Source organism: Triturus cristatus, chromosome 10, assembly GCF_964204655.1.
Source record: "Triturus cristatus chromosome 10, aTriCri1.1, whole genome shotgun sequence".
NCBI classification, from domain to species: Eukaryota; Metazoa; Chordata; class Amphibia; order Caudata; family Salamandridae; genus Triturus; species Triturus cristatus.
Window position 1 is genome coordinate 196,922,744 of NC_140593.1, and position 22,920 is coordinate 196,945,663.

Below are 22,920 nucleotides of genomic sequence, written 5' to 3' on the forward strand. Positions count from 1 at the left end.
AGAGCGACCTCCGGCGGCAGATCGTTCTCCCACCTCACCGCCAAGACCTGGAACACCCTCCCCATCCTCCTACGGCAGACCCAGGACCTGCTAACCTTCAGAAGACTCCTCAAGAACTGGCTATTCGAGCAGTAGCAGCACCGCTCCCCCCCCCTCCCCTCTTCTCCCTCCCCCAGCGCCTTGAGACCCTCACGAGTAAGTAGTGCACTTTACAAATGTTCCGATTGATTGATTGAGCAAGTAAAGGAGTGCCAGTATACTTCAGTTGGGGGGAACAGCATTTATTTGCAGCATATGACCAGGTTCTTGGAATCTTTCATGTAAATAGACTCTCACAGTTTATTGTGAGAAAAAATACATCATCCTCTTTATTTTTCTTCACAGGTGATCTATTGTGATCAGGACTGTCAGAAGGCTCACTGGTTTACTCACAAAAAAGTTTGCAAAAATCTGAAAGCAGAACGAGAAAAGCAGGAAGCTGAAGCTGCCAAACTAAGAGAGAAACCAGATCATTTGCAGAGAAAAGGTTAGTAATAAATTGTATTTTGCATGCAATTAAAGAATATACATTACACTAATATTTGTCTGAGCACATTAAATAGACAATGTGCGCTTGTATTAAGTAATGTGTATTGAGAAAATTAAATAAGCCATCAACAGCCTTGGTAAATCTGCATAAATCTATTTACATGCTGCTGTTGAGGTACAAGCAAGCTGGTAGGCCTATACCCTTAAAGAACTGCTATGGACCATTTTGGAGTCCCTCATGGTGCCTGAGACCAAAATAGACACAGTGGCAGTTGACTTCACTCTGATCTGAAATGACATGGGAAAAATAGCGGAGTGGATGGGCACTGCTGAAACAGCCATATTGGAACATGAGGCCTCCAACAAGATCCTGAGCGCAGAAGTCCACCAAGTCATCACACAGTGTCTGTGCGCTAGAGCAGAGGATGCTTAAGGCAGGTCATGCCACAACAATGTAAGATTTGTCTGGATTTCTGAGAAAGCAGAGCGCACCAATGTAGAAAAAAATCATCAAGAACTTTGTGACTACGCCGAGGCTCCTTTACATTCTCCAAAACACTCCATACCCTGTCCTCCCGACTGAGTTCAAACGAATACCACAGGCGGTTAGAACTCTGTTGTGGGAGGGTGGATCTCCAAGGATTGCATTGCACAAGCTCCACAAGGGGGTGTATGATGGTGGCCTGGCAGTTCCGGACATCAGGCTATATACTACTGGGCCTCGCAGCTTCAGGTGATAAATGATTGGATGTATGTGGGCGTTGACGAACCTGCATACAGAGTGGACAGAATGTTTATGCCGGGAGGAAACTGTGAATCCCTCCTGTACGCTCGCAGATCGCGTCCGGAGTGGCCCGATCACACCAAAGTGGTGCTGCAGTGCTGGAGAGAGGCTAATAAACTCCTGGGGTGGGCGGTAAAACTGACCTGTAAAACCCCACTGTGGTTGGGTAACAAGCTGCGCGAAGTGGCCGCTCTGTCGGGTTTCAGGGGGTGGAAACTGATAGGAATTGAGTATTTAGTGGATGTATAGAAAGGGGACTCCCCCATCACGTTCGCAGATCTCCAGAGCGAATATAACCTTCATCAGTCACAGGGATACCACCATGTTAGACTCCTACACGCGTTGCGCTCGCATGTGCATAGTGGTACTTCTATCCCAGAGTACTCCCCGTTAGAAGACAGGTTGCTACTTGACCCGATCACCGAGAAACCGACCTCCACGATATATCGTAAATTAATTAACAACGTACCGGACTCCCTCACTACCCTCCGAGATGCCTGGAACAGGGACCGAAGAAACTATATATAAAAGCTGGGGTTGTGCCAAGAAATGGGAAAGAGTGTGGGCACCATGGCAAAAGTACAGAGAGCTAGGGGTAGGCACTTAGATGCTGGTGGCATGAGTAATGTGATATTGTCTTTCTTCTCCCTTATATCTAACCCGCTTCTGATTACTGGGGTCTCTCCACGTATGGACTTTTGGTATTGTTTTGTACTGTATGGTCTCTCGAGCTTTGTTAATAAAAAGATTTAAAAAAGAACGTTGTGAGTACGAAACTGATCAAGAGTGGCATTTATCCACACTTTTCAGTGGAGAATGCCCATAGAGTACCTGGGACCCCTCCAGAACAGGTATGAGATCACAACTAATCATCACACGTTTCCTGCACTTTAGACATCCGAACACTGTGCTCCGAAGGGCACAGCAACGGGGCGCATTGCTCTTCGATAACCAGACTGTGATGGTGTTCCCAGACTTCGGAGTCACTATCAGAAGAGAGTGGGAAGGGTAAGGGCTCACTCCCCTCCCATCTATATCAACCAAACAACAAGAGAGAGCCCACTTCCATTGTCCTAATAAATCCCTTGACCAAATGAACGTGAACTCCTAGTTCGTTTTTAGAAGAACCCTCACCCACTAACATCCGTTAGTGACCTGCTTCATTATAGGGTTCCCACCCAAGACTCCTAATGCATCTGTGTGCGCTACAAGGTCTGTTTTATAGTGGGGGCTGGTTGTTTTTATCAGGGATCAAGATTATTCAACTTACCTTAAGTTATCCCTACCAGGAAGGAAAATACTTAATAATGGGAACCTTGGATAACGTTAAAGATAACACTAGATGTGACACAAGAGTCTTATCACTCACATATTGGTCTACATGTTAGAGCTATGTTATTAGATTCTACTAAGGGTTAAATGGCTTTCTTCAGGACCAAAATATCTGTTTTATCGTGTGCTAATTAAACACGAGTGAACACATGCATACTATTGATTGTGCTTTCATAAAATGATATCGTAACTTACGTTCTCCGTTACACTCAACACAGGACTGTGTCCTGTAGGATCACTTGTAATGATTAAGGTAAGAGGACATCGTTATACAGGTAATATTGAAAGTATTCATCTGTAGCTGTATATATGAGTTGTGTAGTTTGATCTGTTAAAACCGCATCCAGCTCATGCAGTCGGATTCAAAGTGCATCAAAGAGGGACATTGAAGTTCCCCCGTGATCTTGATTCTAATCATTAGCGTTGGGGTACGTGCATAACGAGCAACAAAACTCAATAATAAGGCCTATTGACCTTCATTGATTGGAATTGTCTAATGCATTATAGAGACTTAAAGGTGGGCGGACCCTGTAGTCACACACTGGACAAGAGTTATTTTCATTAAAATCTTGTTGGCATCGCATGTGTCTCCCACAGAGACAATATTCTATGTGCAAGAGCCCCCATCCCCCAGAGATTTACTTCATCAAGGCGTTGCGCCAGCTACAGACCTGGTTGATGTCCTCTAAGCTCTGCATGTTAGCCTCTGCACGCAGATGGAGGCTTAATTGCTGTCTTCCGGGTGCATACCGTGGAACACGCATGACCGCATCTCAACACTTTGTGGGAGTGATGTCCGTGTCCCAAAGCTAGAATGGGGACGGCAAATCTAGAAGGTATCAGGTGTTCGAAGACGCTGTATTGTACATATGGTATCAAGCGTCATGGCGCTGTGGACTTGGCGGCCGAACCCGAAACTTGACAGGACAGCAGATCTAAAAGGTTACAAGCTTTCAAAGACACTGTATTTTATATATTTTAACAAGCAAAGATTTTGAACATTATTGATTTTTCAAAAAGAATACATACTCCTTCTACCCACAGTGTGGTCCTTGTTCGGTAATTGGAACAGCAACGAACAGAGTGTATAGAATGTGACTGTTAAGACTACCCAACTCATTAAAAAAAAAAAGAGAAATGTTGTCTTTATATTGAAAAGAACTGTTGGTACTGAGCGAAGGCAGGGCCGGACTGGGAACGGAAATCAGCCCTGGCAAAATGTGGCAGACCAGCCCCCGTCAAATTTTGCAGACCAGCCTCCGTCCAGCGCGTAGCGAGCGTGCGCAGCGAGCGAGCCCGGCCGCTACTAGGGGGGTTTGGGGGGGTTCTCCCCCCAAGAAAATTTTGGAAAACAACCGACCAAAATGGTGAATTTTACAGCACATTTTTCATTACATATTCAATTGTATCAACTTTCAAACCACAGTAAATAGTAGATGATGACCTTCAAGAGCACCAGGTTACCCACCCAGTCATATGTACCCATAGACATTCTTTCAGAGATCACCAAAAATAGGCACAAGTAGTAAATCAGAGAGAAATAAAAGTGAGACCAGCCCCCACATGGTGTGTAGCAAGCAAGCGCAGTGAGCAACCACTATTAGGGGGAGTTTGGGGGGGCTGAACTTGTCCCCCCCACACAAGAAATTTGGGAGACGGAAAGGCCAAAAAAAAAAAGTATTTTTCAACACATTTTTCATTACATATTGGATTGTATTAACTTTTAAAGCATAGTAAATGATTACCTTAAGGAGCACCAAGATACACAGTCATAAAACACAGACATTCCTACAGAGAACACTAAAAAATGAAATGTCGAGCACAAAACATGAATTTAAATATAACCAATTTATTCTTCATATAAAATAGCATAAAGACATTTAAAAACGCACTTAACTTCAAACAATTGTGCAACGGTTCAGAGTAAAAAGTGTACAAGACAATGTGCAAACATTAAATGATTTTTATATCCTGAGTTTTGTAAATAGTGCTCAAATGAAGCATCTCTCCGTAGCCACTCCCCCTCATGGCCTCCTCCTCAGACACCCTAACTACCACCCTCCACCAGTGCCCCTCATCTCTCCGTAGCTCCCACACCCCATGACCTCCTCCTCAGATTCCCTCACTGCCATCCTTCACCAGCACCCCTCATCACTCCGTAGTTTCCCCCCACCCCATGACCCCCTCATCGGATTCCCTCACTGCCATCCTCCACTAGTGCCCCTCATTTCTCTGTAGCCCCCCCACCCCATGACCTCCTCCTCAGATTCCCTCACTTCCATCCTCCACTAGTGCCCCTCATTTCTCTGTAGCCCCCCACCCCATGACCTACTCAGATTCCCTCACCGCTCCCTCCACCAGCGCCCCTCATCTGTCTGTAGTTTCCCCTCCATCCCGTGACCACCTCCTCGGATTTCCTCACTGCTCCCTTCACTAGCGCCCCTCATCTCTCTGTAGTTCCCCCCCCCTACCCCGTGACCTCCTCCTCGGATTCCCTCACTGCCACCCCCACCAGTGCCCCTCATCTCTCTGTAGTTCCCTTCCAGCCTGTGACCCACCTCCTCATAAGATTCCCTCACTGCCACCCTCCACTATTGCCCCTCATCGCTCTGTAGTTCCCCCTGCCCCATGACATCCTCGTTGGCTTCCCTCACTGCCACCCTCCATTAGTACCCCTCATCTCTCCTGTAGTTCCCCCACCTCATGACCTCCACCTCGGTTTCCCTCACTCCCACTCTCCACTAGTGCCCCTCAGCTCTCTGTAGTTCCCCCCCACCCCGTGACCTCCTCCTCTGACTCCCTCACTGCCACCCTCCCTCACTGTCTGCCACCCACACCCTTCATCTCTCCGTAGCTCCCCCCACCCCATGACCTCTTTCTGGTATTCCCTCACTGCCACCCTCCACTAGTGCCCCTTATCTCTCCATTGCCCCTCTCTCATACCCATTCCATTCGTTGTATAGCACTACTCATATCAGTGTAAGGTGTCACAGTACTTTACATAACAGCAAGCACACATTATACAGAGACAATAAATCAAAATCAGTTTACGCGAAATGTCACATAAACTAATGAGGATTACAAGGTGTAGAAATCACTTCATCCATTCTGGTGGGCAGTATATTTTACGGGGGTTTGGTCGGGACTCGGAGAAGCACAAAGTCAGGATTTAAAGAGTACTCCAGTGGTCAGGGTTGGCTTTACTGATAAAAATGTATAACTGCCCAAACAAACTCTTATTAGTAACATTAGAATAATGAAAGAATGGAGAAGTTCTAACTACATCACAACACAAAAAAAGCGAAGTTTGTATGTAGTTTTTTTATGACAGTTCATTGGTCACTGTCTTATGTTAACTTCTGAACTGCAAGTAACACAAGGATATCTGTGACAGAGGTAGTAACCCATTGAGCTATTCCCACAAAATTCAGTTTATCTGCATTTACGAACTACCAACCGACAAATGGTTGCTCTGCAGCAGGATTGTAAATCACAAGTTAACAGTTTTTATTGTTGTTGTACATCGGTGGCAGATTCACTGCGACTGCGAGGGCTGAGGAGGCTCATGTTTGGTGGGCCTGGCCCACCCTCTAGAACCGGGCCTGGTAGGTAGTGGTGCAGCCTGCTAGCATAGCCGGAGTCTTGCTCGCAGCCTCAGGCACAGGCAGGTCAGTGAGGAAGACTGCCCTCAAGGGCAGGGACGGCCTTAGCACTGGTGGTGCCCTTTGCATTAATAGCTCACTGGTCTATGTTAGGATTTTAACTTATTAACTGCAAGTAACAATAGGATCTCTCTGACAAAAGCAGTAGCCCACTGACCTATTTACATTATGTGCACTTTGTGATCTGCATGGTACATGTTCTTTGCAGCAGGCACATTAACACTCTGAGCTACCTTTCCATAAGTCAAAACTTCCACTAAACAATATGCAGATCTCTCTCAAGGAAGAACATTCAACACCAGATTCATCATGCCATTTTTATTGATGCCGAAAATTGCTGGAGGCCAGGAAGGAGGCAGCAAGCGCTTTTAAACTCTTAATATACTTGCAAACATAATGCCTCCACCCAAAGTCAGCACCCGGTGCGGTCACACCGGTTGCACTGCCCTAGAGCTGGCCCTTCAAGGGTCCTGTGACCTCAATGACAGTCACTGTTCTAGGGTGTGCTGCTTCATAGGCCTGCCCGCAAGACTGGAGTTGAACTTCAGTATGGATTGTGGTGGACAAGCCTTGAAGGTTAAACCACACTTGCCACTGCTAGGATCCGCCTGCTGGTGCTAAGACACCAGAGCTTCTAAGGTCTTGCGAAGCCTTCTAAGGTCTAGCATGGGTTGTGCTCACTCAGGAGAGTGGTCTAATGGACTGGTTATTAAGGCTGAATCTGGTTCACCAGTTCCAAATTCAGCAGCTCTGGCCATAGTGGCACATCCTCTTCCCCACTGAAAACCATACTGCCCCACTGAGAAAAACTCACACTACCTTCAATTACAACCCAATTGTTGCCGGCTATAAACACCTGGATGTGGCTCAATTTAAATGACGCACTAGACAAGAGCAATATGTGGCCTACAAAAAATAGTAACAACATCCTGGAAAAGCAAACACTCAAAGGGAATGCAAAATTAGCAAACCATGTGAAATGTAAGCAGGAACAACATGGTTAGCTTAGCGCTTTTACACTCACTATTCAGAAATCAGTGAGTGCTTTTGCCTGAAAAGTTGAGGACATGACAACAAGGCCCTGAATGGACCCATTTTAACGTCCATTGCTTATATCCTTACAAAATGTAAGCAGTAGGGTAAAAAAGACCACATCCCTGGACGCAGAGCCGCAGTACACATTTCTTTTCTCCAATCCACACATTGCAGCACCTCCAGGATTGGTGCACTAGGTGCAAGCCCAGGAAAAACAAAGACAAGAAAACAAAAATAGCGCTTCACTGGCAAACTCTGTAAAAGTGACGCTAATGTGTTTGGGTGTTAATAAAATCAATCTGGCCAGCTTGCTACCACTCTGTCTTACTTTATTTAGTTATTTTATCATATTTTAACCTTTTATTCCCGAAGCTGCACCTTGGAAATAAAATAACAGAAAAATACGACATTTCCAGCAAAAGTGTTTTTTTTTTTTTGGATCCATTTCACAGGGGAGCAAATAAAAGAAAGGAGAGGAATGAGACAGGGGACGCACATCGCACCGTGAACTAGACTGTCAATCAGCGCTGGACAGTCACCCAGTCCTGCGGCTTTTAGTGTCAGGGAGCAGCGTCGCGTGTCAGGCAGTAGGCGATAATCATAAACCCGTGCTGGCTGCAGTGCCAGGCCTGAGGCCAGCCACCACCTCGCTCCCTGCTCACATTCATATTAGGCAAGCAACAGCAACAAACAAAAGTCGGTGCAGTGCCACTACGTTGCGGAACCCGGGCCTGTGCCTAGTAGTAGCCCACTTGCCCCTTACTTCCTTAGGCCCCTTTTGCTTTTGAAATTTCTGGCCCGCTCCAGCCCGGTCTTGAGTCGCAGGTGCCATTGAAAATCAATTATTTGTACTCACACAACAGTCGAATCACCACGTTCCATGGATCATTTGAAATGGAGACAATGAGGCATTACTGTAATCGGACTGAATGGTACATTAAATGGAACTCTGTGTCTCTTAGTTGGGCCATATTTGTAATTTTTAGGAAACATGTAGAGAAACGTTAAAATTTACAAACTGTATCACGGGTCATATCATTTAATATTTTTCAATAATTTTTTAGATCAATTAAGTAGGATGAACTGTTCTTTTGCAGTCCCTAAATATGTATGTCTCCCGCCCAAACATGTTTAAAAACGTTTTGTAATTTCAAAAATTGGCTCAACTTGAAACAGTGAACTTCAGCCGAAGTAACGCCCACAGGTAATACTGTACCAAAAGAGGTAATGTCATCAACACAACTGCATTCCTGTACAACAAAAAAAGGCAAGAATGCCTAGTGTAACAAACTAGTACTGACTTCAAAAGTGCTGCACTAGAATAATGCCTCTCCAAACTGTAACACGGAACTGCTTCTAAGAATATTGATCTAGTTGAAAACACACAACATCTTATTAAACGGGTCAGCGCGAAACAAGCAGTTTTATGGCCAATGTTTATTCAGCTCCCTGCCTACATATACTTCGGTCCTACCCATTGACCCCACGCTCCTACTGCACACCTTCTGCTGTGCATTATCGGATTACAAATGTAATTTGCAAAAATGCAAACACCACTCACCTGGCGGCGGGCGGCACTGGGACACAGGGACAGGCAGGGCCAGGGGGAGATAGAACTAGAAATAATTAATAATTAAATTAAGGGGTGGCAACTGCGAGAGAAGGCCTCTCGTTGTCACGGTCTCAGTCTCTGGGTTCTGGAATCAGGGGGTCACGCGCACTTTTAATTGTGAGAGCCCCAATGCGCATGTGTCACCACCAACAGCCACGGCGCCCGCCCCACCCCCCTAAGGTGGGTGAACTGAAACCTAAGAGCAGGTCGCGCAGACGCGGCGAGGGAGACCTCTGCGCAGCGCGCGCGCACGCGAGACCCGTCACCCGACCCACCTCCGAAAATCATGGAGAGATTGATTAAATTGTGCTTTTTTCTGCCACGGAGCGAGCCGAGGAGAGAGTGAGATGCAGCAGAGTACAGTAGTGAGTAAAGTGACTACTGAACAGTACTTAGTGCACAAAAATAGGCCCCCGCCCATCCCAGCAACAAAACCGGCCCCCGGCCAAAAAACCGGCCCCCACCCCTGGCAGCCTACCGGGGGATTGCCCGGTGCCCGGCATCGCCAGTCCGGGCCTGAGCGAAGGATAGGGAAACTAACCCTGTTTAAAGTTCTGAATCATACAAAAATAATGCAAATTAACCGTGTTTGATCAGTGGTTCCTGTCCACTGTGCAAGGCCTTACATTTCTCACCTAATATCATGTTGAAACCATACGAATTCTAAAACCTGTGAAAATATCAGTGAACATTGGTGGTTGAAGAATTTTAGAACTCACTTTACAAGTATGCTAATTTTAAATTAGAACTGTGTTCTAAGGTGTATAATCATTTAATCATGTCTTATGGATGGAAAGTCGGTAAATCAATTTTTTTCTTTTTCTTATCTAATCTTGTCTGGGTTCCGTGAACCACTCTCAAGTTGTTCAATGATGACCTATTGCAGGTCATTTGTGGTGTGTTCTGTTGACAAGAAATATTTTGGTGCTACATCTCTTGCAACTGATGATACTATGCTTGCAGATTCAAGTTTTCATTTTCATGCCAGTGAAATGTAACCCACACTGGCAGGTTATCATATATATGACTTATGTAGAATTGCAGTTTGTGTATTTACTCATAGTCCATGTGGTTTCTAGTCCTAAATTCAGAGTTTTTGTTGTGATTGTTTGGTGATCGATACTACAGTTTCCACAGGGATATTTCTCTACAACGTCTGGGACACCCCAACAGTTTAGGACCATGGTTCTAGTGTCCCTGTAATTCTTTGGTCTAGTAGATACCAGCATATTCTTCAGACGTCTTGCACACTTATAAGAAAGTATGGTTTTTCCCCATTTACTTGGACCTGTGTTAAGGATGCACCAGTTTTTGTTTGATTTTCTTGACCTGGTTGGAAACTATATTAAAGGTGGTAACATAGGTTGAAGGCATCTCTCTTATATTGCGTATCTTATGTTCCAAGAGCGCTTTCCTGTTCTAGCTCTTTCCTTGTTTTGTTTGTTTATTATGTTTTCCGGATATTCGCAGAACTGCAGTTTTTCAGAAAGGGTCTTGGCTTTTTGGTTAAAATCTACTGTTCTACTGCAACTCTGTCTAAGCTGTAAGAATTGGCCATAGGGTTGGTTTTCCTTAAGAGGGCGAGGGTAAAAGCCGTCAAACGTGAGGGGTGTGTTCTTATCTGTACGATTTCTATAAGTTGTTGTGTGTAGTCTGCCCTCCTCTGTCAAAATAGTCAGGTTAAGGAATGGGGGGGGTGTACACGTGTGTGTGTACACACACTTTAAATTCTTGTCACGGGAAAAAACGTAAGCTGAACAAAAGACCCCCTAATCAGATGACCATTACATCATCTATTTACCTTTTCCATAAAATTACGATATTCTGAAAGGGGTTGTTAGAATTTAAAATAAATCTGCTTTCAGAATTGTGGACATACAGACAGGCCACACTAGGGGCAAAGGTACTCCCCATTGAAGTTCCATATGCCTGCAAAAAGAGGGTACCTTCATATTCAGACATTTTTTTGTAAGTGATAAACATGCACATTTTATCACAAACGCTATTGGTGTTGTGTACTCCCATTGTCCCTGCTCAAGGTTTTTTTTGTATGACTTCAAGGGTTTCATCCTGTGGTAGACTCGTATATAAGCTTTCAATGTCTAAGCTCATTAATAGGTTTTGGTCAGGATCAAACTGTATTTCCTTTAATATATTCAAGAGATCTTTAATATATTCAGGTGATGCTTAGTATCTTCCAAATATGTGGGTGTCTTTTGTACTCAAGGTTTTTGAAAAAAATCACAAACTGGATACATATTCAAGCAGTGAACTAATCCCTGATTCTATAGAGCGTCCTGTAGGAGCAGTCCTATTTTTGTGTATCTTTGGGAGAGTGTAAAAATACGGAGTAACAGTATTACTAGTATATAGGAACTCTGCTTCCTTTTTGGATATAATCTGGTCAGATTCAGCTCCTTCTATTGTTTAATCACTAACTTAATTTGTGGTGTAGGGTCAATCTCTATGATCTTGCAGTTTTTTGGGTCGTGGAGGAGTCGTCAGCACTCATTGTTGTAGCCAATGTGGATTGTATAACTGTGCCTCCACCTTTATCCACTAGTGTATTGGCAATGTCCATGGTAGCTTTTAATTCATTTAGGGCTTTAGTCTCCTCTCTGGTCATATTGTGAAACACCTCTGTATTTTCTACTTGCAAGGTCTCCACCTCATTGAAACCAGCCTATTAAAAGGTTAGGACCTTGACTGGGACGGTCTTGGGGACAGAAAGGGTGTTTTTCCTTTAGACCTATGTCCCCTGTTTTTCTGTGTCACCTAGTTTACTAGGTGTTCTCTCAAAAAAGGCTTTCAGTTTCCTAAAGAATGAAGACAGGATTTATCAGGTTGGGCTGTTGGAACAATGCCCCATCCACAAAACCGTTTGGAGGTGGGAAGAAACAGGAATTGTATTTTGGTAGCGGTTAAAGCTCTGCCAATGTTGTGCCCACGTTTTGTTTTTTATTTCTGCCTCTTTGTTTTCCCTTATTTTCCTCTCCACTACTCCGCCCATCTGAATCTGATTATTTGCCATCTATTGAATTGTTATCTGTCGATTAATTATTTTTCTTATAGCCGAAATTACATAATCTGGTGCTGAGTAAGGGTATGTTTTCACAAAGGAAATTTCCGATTTTTGAGGAATTTTTAAATCTTAGATTGCTTCTTTACATTGTGGCATCTCCTTGTTTATTTCATCCGGCCTCTTTTATGTCATGATTGTAGTCTTTAACGATTTTTCTGAAATCTGGATCTCTATCAGCATAGCAGATTTAGATCTCAAATACTCAGTCATTATGACTCCATGGAGTATTGTCCTGATTCAATTTCATTTTTGTTCAGTAAGTGTTTCCCAATTCTTTGAACTATGGTTTGTCCCATATTTAGGCCCATCTGTAATGGTGAACCAGACAATATATGGCTCACATCTTACTGAGTAAATGTTAAACCTGGATTTTCAGCCAGACTTGACCCAAGAAGTTGAGGCCTGAAGATGGTTGTTTGACGAAGATAAGCCAGAACTCTAGAAACACAACCTGCTATACTCCATGCTGTTCAGGGCGAAACTGTGTGTCCTGGATGAGGGTACATTTTGGTTTTACTCCACTCCTGAGGATGCATGGAGCTGGTTCGAGGGTTGGCGCCCTGCAAGCTCTACAAGACAGGGGAGCACACAAGTTTCTCCCAATACACCAAATCATGAGACGAGACATCAGCAGTGCTGGGACAGACTACGGAGGAGAGGAGAATACAGCGGAGACTGACGAGGTGCAAGGACCCCGGTGACCTGAGGCACATTACATGCTGGGACTGAAACTTGCACAACAGACTGAGTGATTAGTCTGCCCGATAGTAAGGGGTCGGGACTTGATGTCGATATAATCTAAATAAGGTTTGGTGTTAGTGAAGCAGGCAGTTTTACACTTGTGGTTTGAGAAAGTGAGGGGGGATTGTTTGACACTGCAACGGACATATAGGTGGGGTGCAGAGCAACCTTCCATCAGTATGGGGACAAAGCCTGACAACCGGAGTCAGTCGTAAGCTCCTGGAATGTAAATGGGAAGGGTAGCGGGGTGAAGAGAGAAGTGATGTCCTGTTTCCTGTTTTATATATAGATTATATAAATACAATAGTTCACCATAACATCAATCACACATCTATAATCAATAAGTACCCAAGGCTAGACAAAAAGGGGGCTAAAGGCAGGCAGTTAATACGGTTTAACAGTTTATTCAGTAATTGCATTCTTTTTTCATTAATATGCATTTATTTTTTGTAACGAGATCCAGTGCTCACACATAAGTGAAGAAAAGTGCAGTGATAAGTGATATACGAAGAAAATATGCATTGCACATAAAAAGACATATGACTCCTTTTTAGCAGTTTGGGAAACAGAGTGTATACCAGTCTATTTTCAACGGCGCTTCGACCACTGGCAATGGTCATTATCTGGACGAGGCGTGAGCACCCAGTATGTGGGGCAACAGTAAGGTGGGAGTCGGTCCCAAACCGTGTGAGCCCTGCCTGCAGCGCAGGGAAGGAGTAAATCCTAGGGCATTGAGGGGTGCCCTGTTATGGGGAATGGTCCTAAATGGTTACTTGATAGGGCGACCAGCTGAAGTAAGCATTCAATCAGGGCTTTTATGAACCAGTTCATATTACGAAAGGCCGGCTTGCGACCAAATCAATATAATGAGCAAGAATCGTTGATTGTGGAGACTGGTGTGTGATTCCACTGTCCTCAAGGTGCGCATCTGCTAGTGTTTGGTCAAAACACTGTCAACAATAGACTGTATAGACTCCGTTTCCTAAACTACAATAATAGCAAAAAGGAGTCATCTGTCATTTTATGTGTGACACACGTTTTCTTCTTATATCACTTGTAACTGCACTTTTCTTCACTTATGTGTGAACACTCGATCTCCTTAAAAAAAATAAAGCTAAAAATTCATAATAATGATAAAAAGAATGCAATAGCTGAAAACTCTATTTGTCTTGCCTTGGGTACTTCAAGATGTGTCTTAAATCAGTGAAGACCATGTTCTCTCATTTTGATTGAGGTCATAGTGAACCATTTTTTTGTACATATAGTAGATTCTTAAACATTTTGGGTTTATCCTTGTTTATAAGATCATCTCCTGTTTAGAGACAATCCAGGTATAATTCTGCTCCAGGAGACCCACTTGGTGGGTGATAACTGCTTTTCTGAGGATAGGCAGATACACAGTAATAGTCCACTTGGGGTTCACACCAGGCTTCAGGGGCGTGGGGATAAAGGTAAAGAAGTCCCTCTTGCTAGAGATCTCTCAGACTTAGTCAGGCCGGAGAGGGAGCTATGCGGTTCTGCTGGAGCAATGGAACAGAGAGCGGATGGTCATTGCTTCTTGGTACTTCCTGCCTGGGATTCAACTTTCTTCAGAAAGAGGGGTTCGTGGTTGGTGCAGGCCCTGCAAGACACCACTATTATAGGCGGGGATCTCATCCTTACCTTACAAGGGGAGCTGGACTGGCTCATGAGGGTTGTGCAGCCCTCAGGAAGTGATATGTGACCGCATACGTTCACAGATGCCATGGGCTTACTTAAAATTTGTAGAAATACCCACCCCGGGGAAAGGCACTTCTTTTACACAGCTGGCTTGGCTGACTGTATGTCCAGACTGGACTAATTTCTGGCCCCCGAACACAAGGGGGTCTCTAGCATGACACTAAAAATCTGCCGAAGGGAACCTCTGATCGCATGTTGAGGACTATAACACAGAATTGTATTTCAGGGAAATAGGGGGTTAGTGACCACAGAGGTGGTGAAATGGGAGGCTTATAAAACGGTTCTGCGGGGGTGCTTAATATCCCACACTGATGTGGGGGAAAAGAGGGATAAAATGCGGAGGTAACCAAACTGGAGGTTGAACTGTTGGAATGGGAGGAAGAATATATGCTCCAGCCTAGTCCCGAGCTCCTGCACCATATTGCCCTTACTAAGAAAGAGTAAAGATGGCTGGTGAAGGACGAGGCAAATGACCAATATCGGGCCAAACAACACTGTACGAAGTTGGCAACAAGGCAAGCAAACTGCTGGCATGGCTGGGGAGAGGAGAGGAAGGAGACACTGGGTACCCAAGTGGTTAAAACAGATGGGTTGCATGTAGAGTCAGCGGATGATATAGACAGGACCCTCTTAACTCACCTCGTGGTACAGTACAGCCCTAGGCCTTGGGTGCTGGGCGACAATATATGGGGGTTTGTAGGGGACCTGCCTACCATTATTCTGCAGAGGGAGGACTCAGTGGCTCTTGACAGGGAGATTAGCACAACCAAGATCAAAGGGGCCATACACCAACTTAACCAGAGGGACACTTCCTGGCCAAATTGCTTCCCCTCCGAATTATTTTTCTGAGTTTGGAGACTAATATGTAATTTTATGTAAAATGCTGTACGAGGCCAGGAGAGAAGGCTGTCTGTCCTGAGATTTAATGAAGGGTACCCTTTTGTTTATCCATAAAGAGGGAAAGTCAGAGGACCAATGTGCCTCCTATGGGCCGATTACTCTTTTAAACAAGAAAGTGGAAATCCTGGACAGAATTAGGGCTACTGGCTAGTCGCCTAATACAGGTGATTGACATATTAGTTTGCAGATTCTAAACAGATATTCGGGCGTCCGTTGAGATTGGCATAGATCTATTGCCTTACCTTTGACTGCTTGGATCCAGCTGCAGACTTGTCCTGTCCTCTGCGATGGACTGAAGGGGGGTTCCGATATTTGGGTGTCCAGGTTGTCTTGGAACCTGGGGCGTTGGAAAAGAGCAACCTTGGATGAGCTCCAGATGAATGCAGGAGAGATGTAGGTCACTGGTGGTCCCTTTCGCTGTTGCTAGTGAGTAGGGCCACCCTGTACAAAAGGATTACCTTACCCAAGTTTCTCTATTTGTTGAAGAACACATTTCAAGAGGTGCCGTAGGAATTGTTCAGGGCAATGCACGAAGTTAACAGGTCTAGGACTCTGGGATGGGGGAACCCTCCCCCCGCATAGCTCTGCAGACATTGACATGGTGCTCCTAAAGGGGGAATTAGCTTTACCAGACCTTCGTTTCTATTACTGGGCCACACAGCTGTTGGACATCAATGATTGGGCATTCGCCACTTGGCAGGAACCCTCCCATAAGGAGGAAGTTAAATGACCAAAAACGACCGACTCGCCATCACTCCTCCACAGACATGGTAGTTAATATATGGAAGGTAGCAACTAAGAAAATGGGATAGGGGTGCCTAACGTTGAAGGGCCTGCTGTGGGAATCCGCTGCTCTGGGAGACCTCTGGAGACTAGAGTGTAGTGAAACAATGAGCTGTGATTGGGATAATTAAGCTTTTGGATGTTTGGGGTCCACAGAGCCTCCTCCCATTTTCTGAGCTGCAGCAGCAGTTCGACCAGGGGGCCACCAGATATTTTGGCAGAGACAGATTCAACATGCCTTCAAGGTGTGTAAGGACTTTCTACAAGAAGTGGCGCATGAAAGACCACTTGAGTTCAGACTTTTGATGGCGCCCTTACTCAAATACATCTCCCAAATCTACAGGACACTGTTAATAATTGTCAATCTTCCCTCTCGGTTCTCAGGGGTAAATAGGAAGGAGACATGGCAATGGTGACAGATGATGACTTGGGTGAGGTAATCCGATAAATCACGGGAGGCAGCCATTAAGTCAAGATTCAGATAGGTGTAACTGAAAATAGTTCACTATGTATACTACACCAGAACTAGGGTCTTCCAATTGGGCAAGACGTTGGATGATAGGTGGCTGTTGTCTGCGTGGAACACTGTTATATATTATATGGGAGTGCTCAAGGCTACAACGCTTTTGGCCACAGGGGGATCTGTACCTCTCAGAGGCTACCTAGCTATTGTTTTCCCCAGGGATATGGAGTGATGAAACTTCACCCAAATTCACTGTCCTGTTTTGCAATGTGGCTCTGGCGGTGGCCATGAGGGACATTGCTCATATGTGGGACAAACAGGAACCTCCATTGGTGTCACAATGGAAGGTAGGCATGGAGTCATGCATGTGGGCCAAAGAATTAGTATATAAAGTCAGGGTTGGTTCCAGGAAATTTGATCAAGTGGTTGATCTACAGGAACCTGGAGTGAGCTAAGAGGTTGTCAATGTCTCAGCAAGTCTGCATTCCCAAAGATCTTCTGTAATAGAAGGGTGTGTCATACCAGTGTTACTTTGGTTTTGGGGGGGAGGGGGTGTTCTTATGTTATGTATAAAACACAATAAAAGCGCTCACGCTCCCTCCCCCCCCCCTTTCCTCCTCCCCCCAACAGTTCTGGATAATGGGAACTGGAGATATTCATTTTTTAAGTTTTATTGCAAAAAAGAGGCAAAAAAACTGTCAATTGCATTGTGTAGGACCTATACATCATCTTGTTTGTTCTACTTAGAAGGTCAAAATTCTCCAGTAGGGCCAGATCCAAACCTGAGGGTGGGTACAGGTGGTTGAAATTGGATATGTTATCATCAAGCTCCTCCTGAAGCCATTGGTTTTGGTGTCACCCCAGTCCCATGTTTTAACTTTGGACTTTTTTGTTCTTGTAATCTACCAGTGGGGCATGGCTGGAAGCAGTAACCAGCACAGAGCTCCACAAAACCATATTCATGTAACATGGGGTTCCACTGGGCTAGTTTTCATCGCGGCAAAAAAGCTTTAAGAGTGAGTATCATGGTTTTCTTGAGTGCCATGAGTGTGTCCTCCCTGAGTAAACCTCAATGCCTTTTCCTGGTCCTCCAGAGGTGGAACAAATGACTAAATCCCACTTTTTTCCAATTCCTAGAACACTTTTTTCTATTCACTTCCTCAGCCCCCATGGCCTCAGGGCAGGTGTTTACACACCAAGTCTCTCAAGCCAGTGCACCTGCAGGCTCCAGTCCTCTCTAGTCAGCCGGGCCATCTTGCAATTAGGAGTCCTACTTCTTTCAATTTGTTTGGATCAGGCAAATAGGGTGTCACCCACCTGACCCTTGGAGAGCAGTTTCAGTCACTGAGTGCCAGCAGGAGTCAGGACCCATTGAGTATTTATTTCAGCAGGGCTGTCGTCTTCAGATATTTACAAAATATGGCTGTGACAACTACACCACACCAATAAGCCCTACCACATTACTGTACATCGCTGGTGCCCAACTCCCTGGTCCAGCCATCACCTCCCTAGGCCAATCGTCACTAAGACCCATGAATAAATCACTACATGAAGAGGAAGAGAGGCACCATCCGGTGTTCTTGAGCAAGAACAAGACCAAGGAGAATGTGGTTTTCATTGGCTCAATAATGATTTGAGAAGGTGGTGGTGAGGTTGTATTTTGTGTGCTAGCCAGTGAGGGTAGAATTGTGCCTACCCACTCCTGCCTTCTTTCTCACCATATGCTCACCTCCTTTTGCAGCACGTAGTGTAAATAGTCCATCATGGATAATTTCCTCCTCCATCAGAAGGGGCATAACTCTCCCTAACCCATGTCATTCCTGTCTTTTAGAGAAATCGTTACCCTCTATCAGGGTCAGTAACTGGCTTCTTCCCCCTGGAAATGTATGCAAGCAGATTATGTTGGCCCCAGTTGGCATCTCCAAGTCAAAAGAGGCAATGTGACAGCTGTATTTTGTACTGACAAATGTTCTAGTCTCCCTCGGAGATGGATAATCTGTGTTAAGTGGCCAGTTGTTGAAAACACTCCTGTCTTCCTGGGCCCAGAGGTCAGACTTATCCTCTGCAGAGCAAGGTAGTTCACTCAAGCCATGAATGTGAATTGGGCTGCTGGACTTGAGATGAGCAAAAATCTGGTTCCAAGACATTTTTGCCTAAGTCAGCACAAAGTATAGTTTTATAGAGTTACCAAATTTATAATAAATCTTCGACCACAAAAGTAGATATTTAAAGCTAAGTGAAAACCTTGAATATGTGTTCGCATTCCCCCAGCTGAAGATAAAGTGTTTTATTTATGCCTATGTCTCTTAATGGAAAATCTACCTTTACTTATTAGTGTGAACATCTTTTAGACATTTCGTTGTTGTTAGGGCACACTAATGCATAATGTACCTAGTTTTTATATATTAACCACCCAGGGCTGCGGTTTACAAGGCACATTTAATGAATTATCAATGTGTCACAGTAGTTCTTTCAAAGTGCAGCCAGCCAGAGCACAGTGGTGCCTCTGTGAGCCACATGTTTAGGTCTCGCCTAGCGATGCAGCGCATGCGCTGCTCGCCTTGGCGAGATCTATTGTTGTCGGTTTGGTGGGCGAAGGGGGACAAGACATGTGCACCCGCCCAGAGGACAGGACAAGCATCAAAGACAGCAGGCGTGCGAGGACAGGAGATGTGCACGCGTACGGCTCGTTTTCACTTTTGCGCGCTCAAAGCATGCCCCTGCTGCACTTGTGACACAGAGTGTTGCGTTTGTAACCAAGGACGCTTTCAGGCTTGTTTCTTTCTGCTTTGGCAATGGAGGCAGCTTGTGTTATAAAGCGCATACGGCGGGCCGCGCAACTCTTTTATCGCGCGCGCCGCCAAAATGCTTTTTTTAAAAAAATTGGAGAACCGAGCGTAACGCATGGCCACACGTAGCGCAAGTTCAGGACGTTCGGTTTTCGGGGGCCGTGCTGTTGTCAGTGAAGTAACTGTTAAGAATGTCTCCAATAGCGCCGTCACAAGCGCTCCACAGAACGCATTAGACTTTCCTGATACGCGTCTCCTTTTCAGCCTTTGTATCCTAACTCGGGTTTTTCGTCGTTGTTTGTTTTTTGGGCGGGGGGGCTGCAGCATGCGCTCCTTTTTAGGCAAATGCAATGCTGTTAAAGGTTGTTAAACCTATTAATATGTCAAATATATTCCAGTTAGAGGTGGGCGAGCCACTGAAGATCAGTGGGACTGTCACTTGGCTGTTACTGACTGTGCCGAGCTGGCGAGGTATCTATTTCCTATCAGGGTCTGGGAGGGGAGGGGAGGGGAGGGGAGGGGAGGGTGGGGCGGGAAGGGAGTTGGTTGAGGGGCACTAGCTAAAGGTGACCAATGATTGAGAACAGTTGTTTGGTGGAGGGGGGGGTGTGGAGAGGTGAGTGAAATGGATGCACAGATGTTGAAAGCGGAGGTGAGGTGGAGTGGGAGAGAGGGTCTGGAGGTGGCAGAGCAACATCCCTCGCTATGCATGGCTCCGTGAAGGAATATCAGGCAAGGCGGCCAGGCGATGCATAGCTGGAGAGGGGAAAGTGAGAGCTGCAGGGGAGAGCGAGAGTCCGCATCAGGCGCAATTAACGATTTAATGAGCTTCATCAGCTGTTCAGATATCGAAGTTTGAGGAAAACAAAAGGCGCAGATGGAAGTTGCTTGTAGACTGGTCTGCGGAGGAGGGCCGTCAGTAAACAGATATGTGAGGATAGTGACCCATGGACAGATCTGTGGGGATAGGTGACTCGTGGACAAATCTGTAAGGCAGGACTAGCTATAGACGGACCTAAAAATGAAAGGTGTGGTTTCTGAGTGTTGTTGTTTACGGAAGGACTGTTTGTAACTTGGTCTATAGGAAAGTGCTGTAGGCAGGCGGGTCTGTAAAGCAGAACAGTAGTCTTTTCACTGGTTTCCAGCGGATGGTGCTGTGTGAATCGGTGTTTGGTGGAGCACGTTCTGCAATTTCATCTTAAGGTGGGGCATTCTAAACTAACCTTTAGGCAGGGTGGTTTGTACAGAAAATCGCGTCAGCGTACCTGTAGGGGAGGTCAATCTTGTTTGTGTGTGTAGAAAGAGTCCCATGGTGGATACGTGTCTGTGGAAACTTTCCAAAAGGGGGCAGGAGGGGTCTGGTCTGAAAGGGACTGCGGCTGTTTCACCTGTAAGGCAGTTCTTGGTGGCTGCTATTTACTGGTATTGTGTCTGCATACACCAAGGGATCTTTAGGAGATGGCTGTCTATAGATCGGACCCACAGTGTCGATGATTGTGTGTAGACAGGTCTGTGGGGGCAACGGATACAAACGTGCAATGCAATAGGTCTCGCATTTGCTAAATTTTAAGCTATTGGCATTATAAATGACAATGCCTTTTATCTGTTTTCAAAACCAACACATAGATAAAAGGTTTGTCATTTACAATGCCAGTAGCTCAAAGTCTCACAAATGCGAGACCTATTGCATTGCAAATGCTTGCTTTGTCATATATTTGAGTAGTACAGAAAGACATTGCGGTGCACACATGACTGATCATTTGCCCGAAAAGTCAAGTTGTACAGTTGGGTGAAATCTATTTTGACAGTGCCAATTTAGGGCAGAACACACACACCCTGGCACTGAGTAGCAGTGTCACTGTGCACAAAGTCATAATACCAGTAAACATGAGGTCCACCAAAAGGCTAAACTCGAGGTTGGCCATGCAGAAAAGGCCACCTTGCTAAAGCCTGTTTTTGCATGATGTGCTAGTTTGTGAAAAGTTCACAACGGCAAACCATTTTTTGTTCTACACCCGTTTACCTTAAACACTTGCCTTCAAATTTTCATTATTCAGATATATCAAAACTTGATGTTTTTAGGTTTGAGAATTGTGTACAATTTGCCACATTCGTTACTCTTCTTTTTCTTTAGTAGAAGAAGTAGAGACCAGCACCACAAATGAAGAATCATCCACCCCACATTAAGAAGAAACTGAAGATGTGAGCTCTTGTGCTGATGGCACAGAAAGAGACGGACAACCTGAAACAGTACTTGCACGTAAAAAAGACATAAAATCACTTCCAAAGCTGAGAGCGATGTAGCAATTTCTGAAACAGTGGAGGCAGCAGAGGAGTGATCAATGTGGAAGACGTGCATTCACAGCTATTTGGGTTAATGGTGTGAATTAAAATCGCGACATCATCTACTTTGCTGAGAAATGTGCATTGTAGGATATGCCTCTGATTTGTCTAGAAAAAATATAATTTCATAAAAGCTCCAAATCGTGTTTGAATACAGTGTTTCCATCTTTGCATCAATGAAAAGCAGTAGACCAGAGACAAATGCCTATGCGTTGCCTCCCAATCAAGAATTATAAAATTTAATTGTAACATTAATTAAAATGTTTAAGTGTACATTTATAAAAATTATGTATTCGATCAAAGTCATTGCAGGTGTGAAGGAGAGCGCTGGGAAGACCTTTTTAAAAAGAGGAAAACGGTCCACGATATTTTCGATTCCTCAGAATACTCGTGTATATATATATTCTACAGTGGTATGCAATAATATATAACTGATTGGTTAGGGGCTGCTGCATTAAAAACAAAATCTAAATTACGAGTGTCTTTTGGGGTTGAATATAAAATGTATTTTTCAATTGCACGATTTTGAAGCATTTGAGTTAAATTGCTCAGAAATATATTTTTTTAAATATGTCTTTATATATAAAAATGTGTTTTTGTGTAGTTTTTGTTTGTCAGGCTTTAGACCCATGAGCCCAAAGACAAATTTTATTCCATGCAGCAGAAGGTGTTATGGTGCAGTGTGGTCACCTATTTATTTATTGTCATCGGTAGAAAGAAGACTTTCATATCCTCTCGTTATACACCTTCATAGCAAATACTCGCACTTCTAGGTGAATTTCAGAGTGGGGTCATCATTCGTGTTTAGTGAATGTATGTTATGGTAAAATTGTCCAGCTGTTGCAATAACATGTCTTTTCTCTGTGGAACAAAATATAGTCTTAAGCCAATCATTGGTTCTTTTCATGATGTGTCTGAGGCAAAGGAGTAAAATTTAAAAAGTGAAAAATAACTGATGCTGCCTAGTTTTTTTTTTTAAAAGAGCACGACATGCCCAGGGAGTTTCAACTCCTCTGATGTCATGAGATTTCCATATGTAAGTGACTGTTCACTTAGATTTATATTGCCTTTAACGGTTTTGTTGCCAGAGGAATGTCTACAATACGTAGTGAAGAGATGTTCAGACATAACCTAAAATTAAAGGTTT

At 44.6% G+C, this 22,920-nt stretch overlaps 1 protein-coding gene across 1 annotated transcript in view; it reads left to right on the top strand.

The window, feature by feature from the left end:
- Positions 1-21,922, top strand: part of ANKMY2 (ankyrin repeat and MYND domain containing 2) — a 208,612-nt gene extending 186,690 nt beyond the window's left edge. Inside the window, 3 exon segments of the mRNA XM_085630799.1 lie at positions 385-526; positions 21,565-21,698; positions 21,701-21,922. Coding sequence (XP_085486925.1) covers positions 385-526; positions 21,565-21,698; positions 21,701-21,769 — 345 coding nt within the window. The 3' untranslated portion in view covers positions 21,770-21,922.
- Positions 21,923-22,920: the final 998 nt, after the last annotated feature.